We start from the raw sequence: 16,513 nt of genomic DNA, 5'->3' as shown, positions 1-16,513 counted from the left end.
GGTAGGTAATCGGAATGACCCGGTGAAGTACCTGAGCAGAACTTTTGGTTGACCCACACTGATTGGTTGTAACTTGGTAGGAAATGACACCAACAGACATCGTCCAAAACAACCGGCGTTCGAAGAGTTGCTGGTAAACCAAAAGAAGACAAGCACAGATTGTGCTGATTTAAAATCTCCGTTGCTAAACTCCCAACGCTGAAAAACATCACGTAATTCCCCCTCGGCGACGTCATTCACAGGGCTTTGTTGTCTCCCTGAGCGCCGTAAAATACAGAGCTTCTTCTGTGATTAACCGCCACATTTTACATCATGCAACTGCTCTAGTCCTCCAAATGGATTCAATCATGCCATGCTTGAACAGAATAAAACTTTTAGTGTTACTGTGGATGCTTTTTGGCGCTGATCGGTACCGTCGCTTACTACTGAAGCAGTCGTAATATACTGACATCTGTGTAAAGTCCTGAAAAGGCTGGATCTGACTCGGTTCTGTTCTTCTGCAGAAACTGGTGGCTCAGATGAAGCAGGATCCTCAGGTAAAGGCAGCAGATAGACCTCACATGGCAGGGTCTCAGTTCTGACCCAGTTCTGCTCACACTAACTGGTTCTATTGTTTTAGAATGCAGATCTGAAGAAGCAGCTCCATGAGCTTCAAGCCAAGATCACAGCGCTCAGCGAGAAGCAGGTATGTCCTGGTTATGCAGCAGCCTAACAAGGAGTGTGGATCCAGAACCACACTTGTTCTGATGCTCTTCAGCTCAAAGCAGCTAGAATCCCATAACCTGGTGAGGTGATTAGTCCATATCAGACCGCATCTGATTCACCTGATCAGCCTGCTGGAGCAGAAACACCTAAAATATGCTGGATGGGGAGCTTGGGCCACTCCCATCTACCTCTGGACCATGGGTCCCATGTACTGCCAAGTACATGAATGGGTTTGTCTTGGAGGATAAAAGATGTTTTCTGTCATGAATTTTAACGACACTAAGAAATCGCTGATTTTCAAACAAAGACAAAAGTTTTTTTAGGTTTTGTGTGAAAACAAGTAATGGACTACAAATGTGCATCACCAAAGTGACATCAAGCCAGACACAGAAGAGGAAAATGTCTTGAGTTTAGCGAGCTTCACATCCTTCTTCCAGGATGACGGAGCGAATGTTAAACGTGGACAAAGACGGCATAAATCTGGTCATCTGATATGTAGCAGCTACTCTGCTGCTTCCTGCTTCACCCTTAAAACTCTACAGTGTTCATAATGTTATGATGCTGCTCAGTGACGTCTGATCTGTCTGCTATCTCATTTTTTTTGCTGCTTTGCAGCACTCCCCAGGTGATGGAGAAGCATAAATCAGGCTTGTTTGTTGTTTCTACAGAAAAAGGTGGTGGAGCAGCTGAGAAAGGAGCTACTAGTGAAGCAGGAGCCAGAGGCCAAACTGCAGCTGCAGGTCCAAACTCCTCCACCAGGGAGCGACATGAAGCCAGTCAACCTATTGCAGAGCCAGCAGATACCTGGAGGACTACAACAGGTGAGTCGGGTCACAGGTCTGCTCCAGAGGGAGTCCAACCTAAGTTCTGAGGTCCGCAGACCAGGTCTAGATCTGGGCGAGGGGGTCTGGACTCCTTCAAAAAATGTCTGGAATCTTCTGATCATTAAAATGATTTTAAAATAAAGCTTTTATCTGTTTGATCATGTTTATGTGCTTGGCAGATGCTTACAAGTGAAACTGGCTAACGACAAACACTAATCAGTCAATCCTAGCTGGGAGTGAGGCAGCATAACGAGTCATAAAGGGTGGACAGCAGGGTGGGGGGGCGGGTGCAGGGAGGCTCCTAGTTTAGAAGATGCTCGTCATGTTTAACTGAGACTGATTAATGAGTTCTGTGTGGGGTGAGGAGCTCCAGATGTTCTCCTCTCAGACTGCCTCCCGTCTCTCCCTGAACAGACGCTGACCGTCACACCAGTCCTCACCACCAAGACCCTACCTCTGGTGTTCAAAGCTGCCACGCCCACCCTGCCCAGCTCCGTCCTGTCACAGCGCCCGGCCGCCGTCACTATGGTAACCACCGCTATCACCAAACCCGACTTGCAGAACATCCCCATCAATCTGCAGGTGGCCAGCAAGCTTACCAATCAGAGCTCGGACCCCGTGCGCTTGGTTTCCAAGAACGCCGTGGTGGTAAGCTCCGCCCCCTGATGGCAGCTGTTTGTGTTGTGATGTGTAGACCTGAGAGAGGAGGAGGAGCCTTGTTTTGTTCTCAGGAAACAGCAGGTGGTCGGTGTTGCTCTGGCTACACCTGGGACCGCTCAGAGTGACTGACTTGTGACCTTTGCCCTCCCCTGAGGTCAGCGTCTGTGCTGTTGGTCCGATCTGAAGAACCAGCAGAACCCTGGAGGTTCCAGGTTCTGTTTTTCTGAGCGGCGCATTGATTCTTATGTTTTATGTTGAGATGTGTTCTGATCAACCCGATGCAGTAGAACCAGAACCAACAGGTCAGACGTGACTCTGCATGCGGACCTTTACAGAACCAGGACCGTCTGTTACCCGACTGACGGATCTGTTGGTGTGAACAAACCGTCCTATAGAAAGTCCAGCTGTAGGCGTGTGGCGTCGGGTTCATCAACACGCAGGTGTGTGCCCACATCCACAGACCCACCATCTGCTGTGGTTTTGTCTCAGGTGCAGGCCACCTCCACCTCTGCCTCCGCCCAGCCAATCAAAGTTCCTCAGTTTGTCCCTCCTCCTAGACTGACGCCTCGGCCCACCTTTCAGCCACAGGTGCGTCCCTGAAGCCCCGCCTCCTCATCTTGACCCTCCTCCCCTCAGATCAGTGTGTATATGAGGGGATGTGCTCACTCTCCAGCAGAGGGCAGCAAAGCAACCAGTCCTGCCTTGCTCCGTGGCACTAAAGCAGTGTTGTCTGTGTACCGCCGCATCTCTGCTCCTCTTGTGCTTCTTTTGAGTTCCTGACTGATCCCAGAACAGGTCATCCTCAGGTCTTCCTGCCGTGTGTGTGTGTGTGTGTGTTCACATTCTTGTGGTGGAGTCTTGTTTTCCTGCAGCTTGGTTGTATTTTTGGTTTCTGGCTGTTGGTGTTTGAACCCTAGAGATGCAGATGTTGATGCTGAGTAACGCCTCTATGAGCCGCCTCCAGAGCTCTGACCTGGAGTCTGGAACGTTGTCCCCAGTCGTCCAGACCAGGGGCCTCATTTATAGAACTAAAACTCTGTTTAAGCTCAACACAACGTATATTCTCACCTATAAAACACTGCGTGTACACATTCCTGCTTTATATATAAATAAGCCGGCTGATCGTTGGCTTTTCACTGGTAACCACGGCAACAAATAGATCTAGAGACTGAAATTGTGGTGTTTGTGGGTGACATAAAGGCACAAAGTAATGCCTTAGAGCAGCGGTGTGTTGCAGCAGTGAGCTGTGGAGCCATCACAGCGGGCATAAACAAAAACATAAAAAAAGTTTACAGGTGGGGGCAAAGAGGAAGATGGCAATAATCATTTTAATGATGCATCCAAAATGGCTGCATGATGGTGCTCAGGGTCTGAGATATTCTAGATCTAAACATCTGTGCCGGTGGCTAATAAGGCTAGCAGTTAGCTTTTTCAGTTCGCTGACTTGTCACTAAAAAAAACAAGAAGAAGAAAAAAGAAGGTTTGCTGTTTTGTTGGCATCATGGCGGAAGTAAAAGTCAGAGAGTAATGTCTGGAGGTGAAGCAGAGCACTAAAGCCAGAGTGAACATCGGCGCAGCCTATGCTACTTCAATCAATCAATCAATCAATCAATCAATCAATCAATCAAACTTTATTAATCCCAGAGGGAAATTAGAGTTTCAGTACACACAATTCAGAGATCAGGCATACATGGGCAAGACACATGACAAGAATTGGTGACTGTGGTCATTCGCAACCCCGAGTCGCGCTACCTTAATAGAGATAAGAGGGTAACATGAGGAATTGATTCGGGAAGAGGGAAAAAAAGGCACTTCATAGCTACTCTCCCACCAGGAGGGCAGCTTTGCTCTGCAAATAAACACCTCAAACAGATAAGCAACGGATAACACAGCACAACATCACACAATAAGGAGGCAGGGGGGGGCTGGGATCCTGTTTCCCCAGCGAGAGCAGCCATCTACGGCACTCAGCCACTAGCCACAGGTGGGAGGGAGATCTTGGAAGGAGCGCAGAGCACACTGACTCCTGCAGGTTGATGACCTCGCCAGGCTGAAGTCCACCAATCCGAAGGCGGCGGTGGGGGGGTGGGGGTGTAGGTCGGGTTTTCACAGCATCTGTCTGCATTCCTTCGTGGGGGTTTGTTGTTGGCATCTCAAGGCTGCCATGGCGTCAGATTCGGATAACACTATACTTATATAGTATATAGATACTTTGCGGAAGCTGAAGGAGGGTATGACATCATAGACTGATGGTGACCTGGCTTTGTTGCTACTGGACTTATAAGTAGTAAATGTTTTTGTTCAACAGTGTGGATCTTTTGGCTTTGTGGTTTATTTAGTATTAGTTGGCTCGTGTTAGTCTTAGCTCATTGTTGGCCGGAACTTGTGAAGACTTCCTTCACTACTTTGTGGACAAGATAGCTATGATTCGGGCTGCTATTTTAGACCATGCTACGGTTCTCGTAGAACCTATACCACCGAGGGTCAACCTGCCAGCCTTTCAGTTTATATCTATAACAGAGTTGGAGGAGCTCGTTACAAAGCAAAAACCTTCCGGTTCCCCCTGTGATCCTCTTCCCCCAGGATGTCTAAGCAGGCTTTTTTCTGTCCTGACCCCATACTTACTGGTTATTTTAAATGCCAGTCTGGGCTCCTGTGTGGTCCCCCTTACCTTTAAGAGGGCTGTTGTGGGACATCTGTTGAAATAGAAGGGGATGGAGGAAAATGTGTTAGCCAGTTACAGACCTATTCCACATCCACCCTTCATATCTACATTGCTTGAGAGGGTTGTATATTCACAGTTGGTTGCATTTTTAGACACTCCTAAACTTTGGGAGATCTTTCAGAGTTTAGAGCAGGTCACAGTACCAAGATTGCGCTTTTAGTGAGAGGGTGCTCGCTGCAGAACTACAAAGGCGGAGCTGCACCAGAGTCAGCCCCGCCCATTCACGCAAACTCAGCCTAGCCCACTGACTTCTTCCGTTTTTGTTTTTCAACTTTATCGCAAACTAACCTGACCCGCATGAATTACTGCTGTTACTAGTTTACAATTGTTAATGCTATGTTCTATGCTCCAATTAAACAAGATAAATATAACTTGCTACATGACAATGCCTGAATATATCCCGAAATGAAAAGGTTTCTTTTAGTAAATATCTGCCCACAGCCGCTCTCACAAAAGCGTCCTATATAGCAGTTAAGGCTTGATGTTGTGTGGGCTCTGGTAGTCCAGTGGCAAGATCGTCTGCCTTAAGCTTTGCTTTCCGCTCAGCTGATGCTGGATCGACTCTCTGTGGGGTCGGCAGCAATCTATTTAGCCAGCTGAAACATTTCATTTGTTTATATTTTAGTTGTAGTGGTTATTTTCAGCAAAATATTTATGTCTCTAAAAGTTCTTTGAATTTGGTCGTTCCTAAACAGCATTTTAGTTGAAACTCTGCTCACAAATGGACTCACACTGGCTAAATAAACAATAAATAAAAAAACAAACACATTAGTCATTATATTGTAAACGGTATACCAATAAATTGTTGAAAACATAGTACTGGCAAGTGTAGCTAGAAAAGATGAAAAAGGGTTATAAACTACCTTTATACTGCCGATGCTGGGAGGTGAACCTGCGCAAAACTGCATGTCAATCTGACTCCATAACCACTTCACCACTACATCTGATAAAAAGCAAGTGGCGTTACATGTAATTGTGCCATCCAGAGTGTCTTTGTAGATGGGATGTATGGTTTTTCCGCCGGTGTCTCAGTAGAAGTCATTTCAGAAATAATTTGTCCAAAAATTCACAGAATACCCAGATTTGAGAACCAAGACCAGACCCGCTTCAGGGGAGGAGACCAAACTGAAGCTGAGATGGGATGAAAATGCATGAATGAGGCCAAAAATGGCTTTGGCGTGTTTCTTATGAGGAAATGACAATATAACATGGTAAAAAGTTCCAAACGTTAGATTTTTTATTATGGAACCTTTACAAAAACTGTTCAATTAACCTCTCAACTCTGTCCTCAATCTTGCATTTTAGATGATATTAGCTATAACACCCTCTTTGGTTCCAGAATGCTATCAAGTCTGACAACTGGAAGGAATTGGACTGACTCTGATGGAATGAGCAGGGGCTGACTCTGGTGCAGCTCCACCTTGTGGTGCAGCTCCACCTTGTGGTGCAGCTCCACCTTGTGGTGCAGCTCCACCTTCTGGTGCAGCTCCGCCTTTGTGGTTCTGCAGCGAGCACCACTTGCTTTTAGTGGTTCTTAACGATGCTTTTTTATCTTGTGTCGGGGAGATGCCGTCATTCTTTTGATGTTGGAGCTGTCAGCAGCCTTTGATACAGTCGATCAGGACATTCTTCTGGATCGTCTACAACTCTGGGTGGGAATTACCGGTGCAGCCCTACAATGGCTACGCTCCTACTTATGTGACAGGAGTTTTTGTGTCACTGTAGGTGAAACCTCCTCAACCTGGGTGGGATACAAGTGTGGTGTGCCTCAGGGGTCTGTACTGGGTCCTCTTCTATTTGCCATCTACCTAATACTGTTGGGGAATCTTCTTCGGTGGTATGGCATGCGTTTTCATTTTTATGCTGACAATTGTCAGATCTACGTCCTCTTTCAGCGCGGGGTCGATGGATCAATATCTTATATTGATCTTATAGATGCCTTAAGCCTGGATCACACTGCGATTTTTGGCCGTCTTTGCCAAATCCCTCGCCCTCAGCATAATTGCGAAAAAAACACCCGTCAACGTCAGGATGATTTGCATATGTGTGCACCATGCTGTGGTCGTCCATTGTGACCAGCTCTGCGACAGCTTTTTAGCCGTCTCACAACCAAATCGGCCTCAAAAATCCTATGACTCTTGTCTGCAACGGACCAATGAAAATGCACCTTTCTGGCACCGCAGCAGCTGGACTCCGCCTCTCTGAGCTTCGGTTTCTTTTTATGTTTAAAATGCAGATTATAAACTAAACAACAGTTTTTATTTCTGTTAACAGCCCAAGTTAAACCAGAGTTATACTAAAATATTTAAACTACCTTTTTCAGACCATCAGATAGTGAAAACTGTGATTCTGTGATCTGTGAGAGCTAAGAGGAGATGAGCTCACGAACATAAAAAATAAACACAAAAACATGAGATCCCTTTGCTGTTGGCAGAAATATCACATATTCAACTGAAAAGGATGGTTCAGTAGCGTTTAGCTGCAGAGGGACAGAGGAAGCTGCGCTCACGCAGTTGCAGAGCAGTGAGACAGAATTCACGGCAAAGGTTTAGATATTGCAGCGATCTGTGACTGATTGTTACTGCTCTGTAGTTTAGTTCTTGTGTATGAAGGAGGAGAAGGATGAACGACCAGCTGACAGATCAGCTGTTTAGCTGGAAGACGGAAAAAGGAGACCCGCAGCCGGAGTGTGACGCCAAAACAAAGCTTCCTCTTTGAGGAAGATGAGTTGGGTCATGAAACTAACAGCTTTATCTTTCCAGCTTTGTTTTGGTTAGCGGTCTGCTTGGTGACGTATGCCTTAGGAGGTGCGCTCATGATGCAGCGTGTCCTGCTGGAGAGAGACGTCGTGCAGTCTGCCTCACCAAAATCATGTGGCGTACATTGTGCCAGCTTTCTGGAGTTCTCAGTGTGACATGAACAATCCTGTACAACGGCCAAAGATCACACAGTGGGATCCGGGCATTAGAGGATGTCTACTCCTAAGTGGCTACAAACTTTTTAACAGTTGAAAGACACTAAGACTGAGTCATTGTACTTAGCCCTGGCATGTCTGCACGCACCAGTGATGCTGTGGACCTAGGCCCTTTAGCGCCTAATGTGAAGACCACCATCTGAAATTTGGGAGTACAATTGGACTCAGCCCTTAGCTCTTTGATGCATAAATTATGAAATCTTCAACCTGGATTTTTATTTTTTTGAATTTTTCATTCATTTTTAGGTGTGAATGAAAGTGTTTTTTTTAACATTTAATAAATTACAAATAATTTATTACATGTCCACCTCAGTGGACAGCGTGCATTCTGAACATGAAATATGTTGGTTTGGCTTACTGAAGTCCAAATGGAGGGGCTCAAATGCAATAGTCTTCAACAGCTGTGCTTAATAGCAAAAAAAAAAAATAAAAAAATTTTTTTGAGTACCTGCCCACTGTAGTTACCATTATGCATCAAAGGGTTAAGTTTGATGCACAAATCAACCAAGTTGTGCGATCGTGCTTTTTTAACTTGTGCCGACCGACCATAATTAAGCCCCAGGGGCCTCATTTATCAAAACGTTCGTACGAACGTTCCTATATTCCTTCCTACAAATGATTTATGAAATGTGCGGTGGCCTCTCGTATGCACGTTCCTCTGCAATCATCTGATGATAAATCCCACCTGTGCTACCCAGGCGCTCATGTTCGTTCTCCCTTGTTTACATACAGAAACGCCCTCATTTAACCATATTTGGTCACGCTACATCCTCAGCACATGAGGGGAATCCCCGTTTCTCCCCCCCCCCCCCCCAAAAAAAAATAAAAATAAACTTTATTGACAGTGAAATGGAAGCACTGGCTGCCGAAGCACAAAAGAAAGTTGTAGAGGTTATAAACGCGGTCGGGACAGAGGAGAGGTTCCCGTTGGGAATAAACAAAAGAATGAATCTGATAAATCGTAGAGTAACGGGTTGTCATAATTACATTTAAGGAGTCATTCTGTTTTCAGACAGTTTTATTGGGAAATGTTGTCCGAGAGTGCAGCATCCCCTGAGCTGTCATTCAGTCTGGTTACCTTGGCAACGTGGTGTGTATGATGGTGGAGCAGAGGAGGTTCTGGAGGGTTCTCTAGTTGTAAAATATGAAGTGGAATCAGATTCTTGAGGTTTGGGTTAGGGTTAGGGTTCAAAACCACGGCAAAGCAGAAGGATTTCCTTTGAGATCAGAGCACTCACGGAGAACTTGCTCCCTTCATAGAGCACGCTCTGTTGAATACTCCAATAACAGATCAGCCATGTTATAATGTCAGATTCCCATCAGGCGCGGGTGTCTTTTATAGGTTTTAGCTCCACTAATGAGACTTAAATCATTATTTATTGGGTAAATATAATATATGGACGAGGAACATGCGTGGATGACTGAGACTTTCAGAGCTGCGGTTCCCCGTTCTACCACTAGAGGCACGTACGCACAGATTCAGATCTTCTTACATTTAGGAACATTCCTACGCGCAGGTACAAATAGGTGAATACCACACTGTGTAAACTCATGCCTACGCACAGATCTGTACGTAAGTACGGTTGATAAATGAGGCCCCTGCTGTCCAGGGTCACATCTAGAGTCCGTCACCCATGCTTTTATTCTATCAAGACTTGATTACTGCAATGGGAGTAATGTATGCCGGCCTGAGTCAGGGCATGGTAGCATGCAGCTAGTACAAAACTCAGCTGCTAGGTTTGTGACAGGGACACGGCACAGGGACCCGATCACCCCTGTGGTGGCATCCCTTTACTGGCTGCCAATGCAATACAGGGCACAATTTAGGGTCTTGGTACTGGCATACAAGCCTTACATTAATGGCTCCAGCATTTCTTGTCAGTCTTTTGCATAGACACGCCCCTTCGCGGGTCCTTCGCTCGGCCGACAGGAGCTGTTGATGGTTCTACGCACCAAGTGCAGGTCACAGGGGGACCAGTTGCCTTTAGTGGTGCGTCAGTCGTCTTCACTGATGGTTTTTAAGACTTGCCTGAAGACCCACTTTTATCTCGAGGCGTTCCAGGATTAGCCTTTTTTTTTACTTGGTTTCGTTGCCCTGGCCTCTTATTGTTTTGCTGTATTTTATTGTCTGTTGTTACTTCTTTCTTTTAATTTTTCCCTGCTGGTTTTTACGATTGTTATGCTTTATTTGATGGTTTTATGTTTTATTTGTGTTGTGTTCAGCACCTTGGACGTCCGCGTAGGTGGCAGAAGGACCTTTATAACAAAAAATTAATTAAATTAATTGTTAGCGCTAGCTACAGCAGGGGTGTTTACGACTGTTGTAATTCCACCTTCAGCCAGTAGGGCGGAGGAGCAGGACTGTTTAGTGTGTCTTTAGTCAGGAGGATGGACATTTTCATCATGTCAAACAAACCTTTAGTTATTATTATTATTATTATTATATTTCATGTACTATAGAGTCTTTTTGATTTCAGCATCAAAAGCTTTCAGACTCTTTCTCAGGTCCTCTGAAGTTAGCACAGCTTAACTCAGGCTCTTTGGACCTTCTACAGGAGCTCTGAGTTACTTCAGCTGCAAGCAGGGTATCCGCGGGTCCTTAAAAAGTCTTAAATTTGCTTTTCCAAATTTAAGGCCTTAAAAATCCTTTAAAATGACATAATCCTTAAATACAGTTTCCAAAGGTCTTAAATGACCAAAGACCCAATAAACAAGATATTTTTATTTCTATAAAATTTTCGTGAATTTCTAGTTAGTGTTCAGCATTTTATGTGTATCATATTTTCATAAGCGGAACTGTACCTACACATTCAGTTGGTTGTGAAAGGGGGCTATTTTTAGATGAGCACATGAGCTGGTTAAGCTAGTGGGAGCTTGCACTATGGGGAAGTGCAAGTTTAATGGTAACTGGATGGCTAATCCCACGTTCGCGACATGGTTACCACCGGTTTCAGGCAACAGCTGGAAATAATAGCTTAAATTAAATTTTAAAAAATAGCTTAAATTTGGTCAAAGTGGCCTTAAAAAAGGTCTTAAAAGTCTTAAATTTGGCTCCCGTAAACCTGCAGATACCCTGTGCAAGGATTTTAATCCATCAACTCATTTTAAAAACGTAGACAGACCCACAAGAACAAGTTTTCATTCAATCTTTGCATGCTTTCTGTAACACAATGATGGTGGAAGTACCAGTAATGATTTTAGATCTACTTGTGTTTATTTGAATTAATTTTCCACTAATATCAACATCCTATTAAAAATAAGTTTCTTCTTCATTTCAGATCTCTTATAGTGGAACTGTAGAGGAGACTGGTTTTAATCTGTGCCTTCTGCCATCAAAACTCTGCGAATAAGTAATTGTGGTTTTTTGTACTTGATCCGGTCCGCGGCTGGCTGCAGCACAGTCAGAACCAGTCCAGTCCAAAACCTTCCTGGCTCTTTCCTCACAGGGGAGACACTCAGAGGTTTTGAACTACTTGAACTGAGGCAGCCCACTGTAGCTTTACCACGGCAATACATCAATAAGAGCCATGATGTTGTCTTGTATTATATATAAAAGCAGAGGAAAAGGTACGAGCACAAAAACAGGAATTCCCAGAGTCCCTCCACATGGGTGACATCCTGTGGGGCTGTTCCTGATTGGGTTAGAAACCAAAAGGCATCACACTGATGCTAAGTGGTGTGGTGTAGGTTATGTGCCTCTCACAGGTCAGTTAATACACAACCTTTCTCAGTGGCCTAGTGGTAGAGTGTCCGCCCTGAGACTGGGAGGTCAGGGGTTCGATTCCTGGTCGGGTCATACCAAAGACTTTGAAAAAATGGGGCCCAATGCCTCCCTGCTTGACACTCAGCATTAAGGGGTTGGATTGGGGGGTTAAACCACCAAATAGTTCCCGAGTGCGGCTTTGTCTGTGGCTCACCGCTGCCCCAGGGGATGGGTCAAATGCGGAGAACAAATTTCGCACACACACCTGTGTGTGTGACACCTAATGGGACTTTAACTTTTTAACTTTAAATAATCAACATAATAAGCTTCCGTTTCATTTAAAAGGGTTTAGGTGGCCTGTGTCTGAAACAGTTGGGTTTTAGCACGAGCCTGTCTAATTACTGGGTAACCGGTTTTGTGTGTCATATCGGACTCGTCGCCGTGACGCATAAAAATGACTCGGTCAGTCTCCCTGAGCAACTTAAACCCACGAGTTGGCGTTCTCTCCACCGCACTCATGTCTCTGTACTCACCCTGTCATTTCCTTTTGTCTTGGTGGTTTGTGTTCCCGCCACGCACTCCGGACCTGCGTTAAAGCCCCGCCTCCTAGTTTGACTGCAATGGACAGCTTTCTGCACAGGTTATGCAACATTTAAACTCAAAACGGGAGACTGTCTGTTACGCGGGACGTGTGAAAAGTTATGAAACTACGGGACGTCTGGTCACCCTAGTCAGCGTTAGGGTGCCACATGTTCCCTTCAACTTATTCTTCACAAATCACAAAGTTTGGGTTGGCAGGCTTGATAACTGAGGCCCCTGCTCCATGGACCAGAGGGGTCACCAGAACCACAGCCTGATGTCACCTGGACGAAGCAGCCAGGTGGCGCTGATGAGCCGGACAGAGTGTAGTAGGAGAAGAAAGTTCTGACTAGTCACTGCACTAGTACCAGTATTAATACTAGTGCTAATGTTGGTACTAGTGTAGTTAGTGGTAGTACTAGTTTTAGTAGCATTAGTGTTGTTTTACCATCAGTCACAGAGGCAGACCTTAGAGGGGGCGTTACCCAGCTGTGTTTGATCTTTTTGAGTTATGTGATCTTGATTGGTCATTTATCGTCAGCAGGTGAGACCAAGGTTGGCCACACCCACAAATGTCCCTATTGCCCCAGCTCCTCCCCCACCCATGATGGCAGCCCCCCAGCTCCTGCAGAGGCCGGTCATGTTGGCCACCAAGCTGTCCACCTCGCTGCCTTCGGCGGCTCCTATCCACCAGGTGCGCATCGTCAACGGGCAGCCATGCAGCAAGACAGGCTCCGCCCCTCTGACCGGCATCGTCATCACAACACCCGTCTCTGCCACCCCCACCCGTCTCGCCAGCCCCGCTCAGGTGCTCAGCAGCCCTTCTCCACTTCCTGCTTTACCTTCTTCTGCCCCACCAATCCAGATCAGCAGCCTGACCCCTGAGCCCAAGGTGAGAGTACCACTTGAGTAGTATTACTGAAGTAATTGAACTGTCGTAGTACTGCATTAGCGTATTTACCCCTCCCTCCTCACCCTGACTCCTCTCTGCCCTTTCAGCAGACTGTTAAACCCGAAGCAGCAGAGCCGAAGGTGGCGATCAGCCTGCCATCCTCCTCCACCCCTCCATTGCCCACCCCCACCCGGCCTAAGAAGACGGAGAACCCAGAGGTGAGACATCTGGAGTGTTTTCATCTGCTTATGAAGATGGTTCTGGTCCAGCTGGACTTCCTGGTTTATTCTACTATGAGAAGAACTTCCATCTGATGATCCAACTCTTGGTTTTTCAGAAACTGGCCTTCATGGTGTCTTTAGGTCTGGTAACCCATGATCACCTGGAAGGTGAGTCATCATCAGGCTGCAGGTCCACCCCACAGTTCTGTCCCTAAACTCTCATTCCCCTCCCAGAGATTCAGAGCAAACGGCAGGAGAGGAAGAGGAGGACAACAGCGAATCCAGTGTACAGCGGTGCCGTGTTTGAGCCTGAGGTACACACACACACACGCACACACACACACACACACACACACCTGTTCCTCCAAACCCTAACCCATCCTGACCCAGGTGAGGGAGCAGCAGGCTCCTCCTCTTGGTAGGAGGCTCTGAACCTGAGTGTCTGAGCTGGTTGTGAACCTGCAACCCTCTAGTTACGGGCGTAAACCAAACTTCTTGGCTGCTGTCGTATGACTGGAGTTCTGAAGGCATTAGCAGGTCCACGAGGATCGTGTCAGTTTACTGAATTGGTTCTGATCCACTTTCAGGTGGTTCTTCCAGGGTTGAATAAAGGAGTTTTCTCTGTTTTTCTGTCCAGAGGAAGAAGAGTGCCGTGAGTTACTTGAACAGCCCTCTGCACCAGGGGACTAGAAAGAGAGGTCTGTATGAAGCTCAGGTCTGGTTCTGCTAGACCCAAACCCAATTAACTGCCTCCTGCTTTCTGTTGCTTCTGTCTCGTTTCAAACTTTTTTCATGTCTTTAACTTATTCTGGGGGGTTGGACCTTAAAGGTGTAATATGTAAGAATGAATCAAGAATGACATCCTGTGGTCAAATGTGGGTACTGCAGGCCAGTTTTCTAAACAAAAAGTCACTTTCTCACTCGTTTTGTGGCGGTTAGGGGTCAGCACCAGAAGATTGTAGATGACAAGTGAAGACGAGTATTACACAGCAAGTTTATTTATTTAAAGAGGAATAGTCTCATGAGATGTACCATCTCGTTTTCATGAAGGTCCTCATATACAGAGCAAAAAAGCAGCAGAATGCAACCAAAAGCATATACAATTAATGAAAAAGAAAAAATATTTTTAAATAATCATAATAATAAACAATCACAAAAAAACTATTACAAACCACCAAACACACACATACACACTCGGACCAGCTCACAATGTTCACCCCACCCCATAAATGTCCAGTAGCACAATACGTTAAAGCAGAAAGTCCCATGTAGGTACTCGGCGTACAGTGAACACCAACAAATGTTCAGTACACGGTTAGCAAACCATAACATTTATTTTGTGTGACAGTAACGAGCACAAAAAATAATAATAAAGATTAAAAGCGTTTACAGAAGCTGATACTCTGAAGGCAAGTTAAAATTACCCTCCGAAAAATGTGAGACCGAACATCTGCATGAAGGCTGTTCCACAAGCCGTTACATTAAAAGCATATTTCCCTACTTCTCTGCTAACTCTAGGAACTGAAAAAAAACAAACAGAAAATCATTATGATGAAGGCTGTAAGATGAACTAAAAGGTACAGAATACAATGGAAAATTATAACGTGTGTGTTTAAAGACTAGCTAGCTGAAAGTGTGAGCCAAGACAGCTGTTCATACATCACATGGTGGTGTGGTGTGTCCTAAATGTGGTAAGTAGATACATGCATTTCACTCTAATATCCAGTTTCCAGAGATTTTTTTTTTAGAACCGACTGTTTACTTCTAATTCAACATTAGCCTCTAGCCTGCTCCACCTTTTATTTCACAGTAAAACAAACCGATGCCGTGGCTTCTTGGAGGAATCAGACAGAACTTCTGGGTCGCTCCTGTTTACTGGCTTTGGTTCTTTAAACAGATCTGCATATTTTTGCCTGTTGGAATCAAATTAGATAGGCAGGCAATTTAACATTAGCTCGGCACAGACTTGGCAACCCTTCAGGTTCACAGATTGTAACTATCTGTAACTACGTCCCTCTTTGGCCTTCTTGAAAGGAGGATAACTGCCAAATCCCCAGCTGTTTCAGTATAATCTAAAGAGACAGACTGGTTAGTAAGTAAGTAACCTTTATTTATGTTTATGTATTTAGCAGACGCTTTTGTCCAAAGCGACTTACAAGTGATAATCGGCATGTTGCCCTTGAGGCTAATAACAACAACAACATTTGTATAGAGCTTCGGACCCCACGTGACTCTCAGTTAGTAGACGCCATATTGGCAGGTAAAAGAAGCTAAACAAACACGGATCTTAACCATGAACGTGAACGGGATCAGCTTGGATTTTACTTCGTCGGAGTTTACTTCACACTTTAAAACCGAAGAAATAGTTTTATATAGTCAGAAATTAAATAGACTAAACATCTCCGACCCTTACCGTGCCCCTGGGATACTTTTTAAAAACGCCAGAAGCTGTCGGAGCAGACTTCTTACCAGACCTAGCCGGGGAACCCCTTGGGATTCCCCCGGAGGAGCTGGCCCAAGTGGCTGGGGAGAGGGAAGTCTGGGCCTCTCGACGCTACTGCCCCCGTAACCCGACTCCGGATAAGCGGATGAAAATGGATGGGTGGATGGACAAATAACAGATTTACACGTAAGTAGTTTAAATAGAGTGCTGTGCTGTTTAAATGTATAAACTGAACACCAAGAGAAATCACTAGTTTGATTTTTTTTTCCGTGAAGAAAATAAATATGTCAGGCAGGAGCGTCTCAGGATCTGTCTGAGATCCCTCTCGGTGAGACAGATAATAGCAATCCAAAGTGCTTTTTATGTGTGATCTGACAATTGATCAACCATTGCTTAAAAATTAAATACAGCTTAGCCGGTTAATTGCTGTGATCATAAAACACGTAAACGGCAGCACGCAGAACTCACGAGGCAACGTTTTACGTGATGTTTACTTGTTGCTGTGAGTAATAAGACAGAAAAAGCCTCGCCAAAATAAGTTTAGGAAGCCCACTAAGAATCGTAATAAAAGCATTTAAAATAAACACCATACACAGTTGAGGAAACGTTGGTTTAAGTACCTGATATGAAGTGGTCGCTGCATAAGCGAAAACCTTTACTCTCTGGATCCCACAGTTTCATTTCAGCCCGGTCACTAGTGCGTTTTATTACAATGATCCAACGTTTGCGGCGCTCCGGATCTTGGGGAATCCTGTAGAAGGCTCATTCCTTATGTCGTCCGTGTCTG

At 45.3% G+C, this 16,513-nt stretch overlaps 1 protein-coding gene across 14 annotated transcripts in view; it reads left to right on the top strand.

Moving 5' to 3' along the window:
• phf21ab (PHD finger protein 21Ab) overlaps positions 1–16,513 on the top strand; it is a 53,715-nt gene that overhangs the window by 15,426 nt on the left and 21,776 nt on the right. For 10 of the 14 annotated variants that reach the window (XR_011520371.1, XM_054733313.2, XM_054733315.2 and 7 more), the window contains 10 exons: positions 504–536; positions 620–685; positions 1,374–1,526; positions 1,944–2,177; positions 2,679–2,777; positions 12,715–13,062; positions 13,170–13,280; positions 13,400–13,451; positions 13,518–13,597; positions 13,921–13,981. Coding sequence is in view for 13 of the 14 variants with exons in the window: in XM_054733313.2 (XP_054589288.2) it covers positions 504–536; positions 620–685; positions 1,374–1,526; positions 1,944–2,177; positions 2,679–2,777; positions 12,715–13,062; positions 13,170–13,280; positions 13,400–13,451; positions 13,518–13,597; positions 13,921–13,981 (1,237 nt within the window). In the remaining variant the exon portion in view is untranslated. Of the gene's footprint in view, positions 1–503; positions 537–619; positions 686–1,373; positions 1,527–1,943; positions 2,178–2,678; positions 2,778–12,711; positions 13,063–13,169; positions 13,281–13,399; positions 13,452–13,517; positions 13,598–13,920; positions 13,982–16,513 lie in introns of all 14 variants that reach the window. The other 4 variants (XM_054733312.2, XM_054733308.2, XM_054733310.2 and 1 more) reach the window with 3 other exon arrangements.

The sequence above is a fragment of the Nothobranchius furzeri genome, chromosome 4, assembly GCF_043380555.1.
Source record: "Nothobranchius furzeri strain GRZ-AD chromosome 4, NfurGRZ-RIMD1, whole genome shotgun sequence".
Taxonomy (NCBI): domain Eukaryota; kingdom Metazoa; phylum Chordata; class Actinopteri; order Cyprinodontiformes; family Nothobranchiidae; genus Nothobranchius; species Nothobranchius furzeri.
Note: the sequence above shows the minus strand (reverse complement) of the source record. Positions and strands in the feature narration are given on the sequence as shown.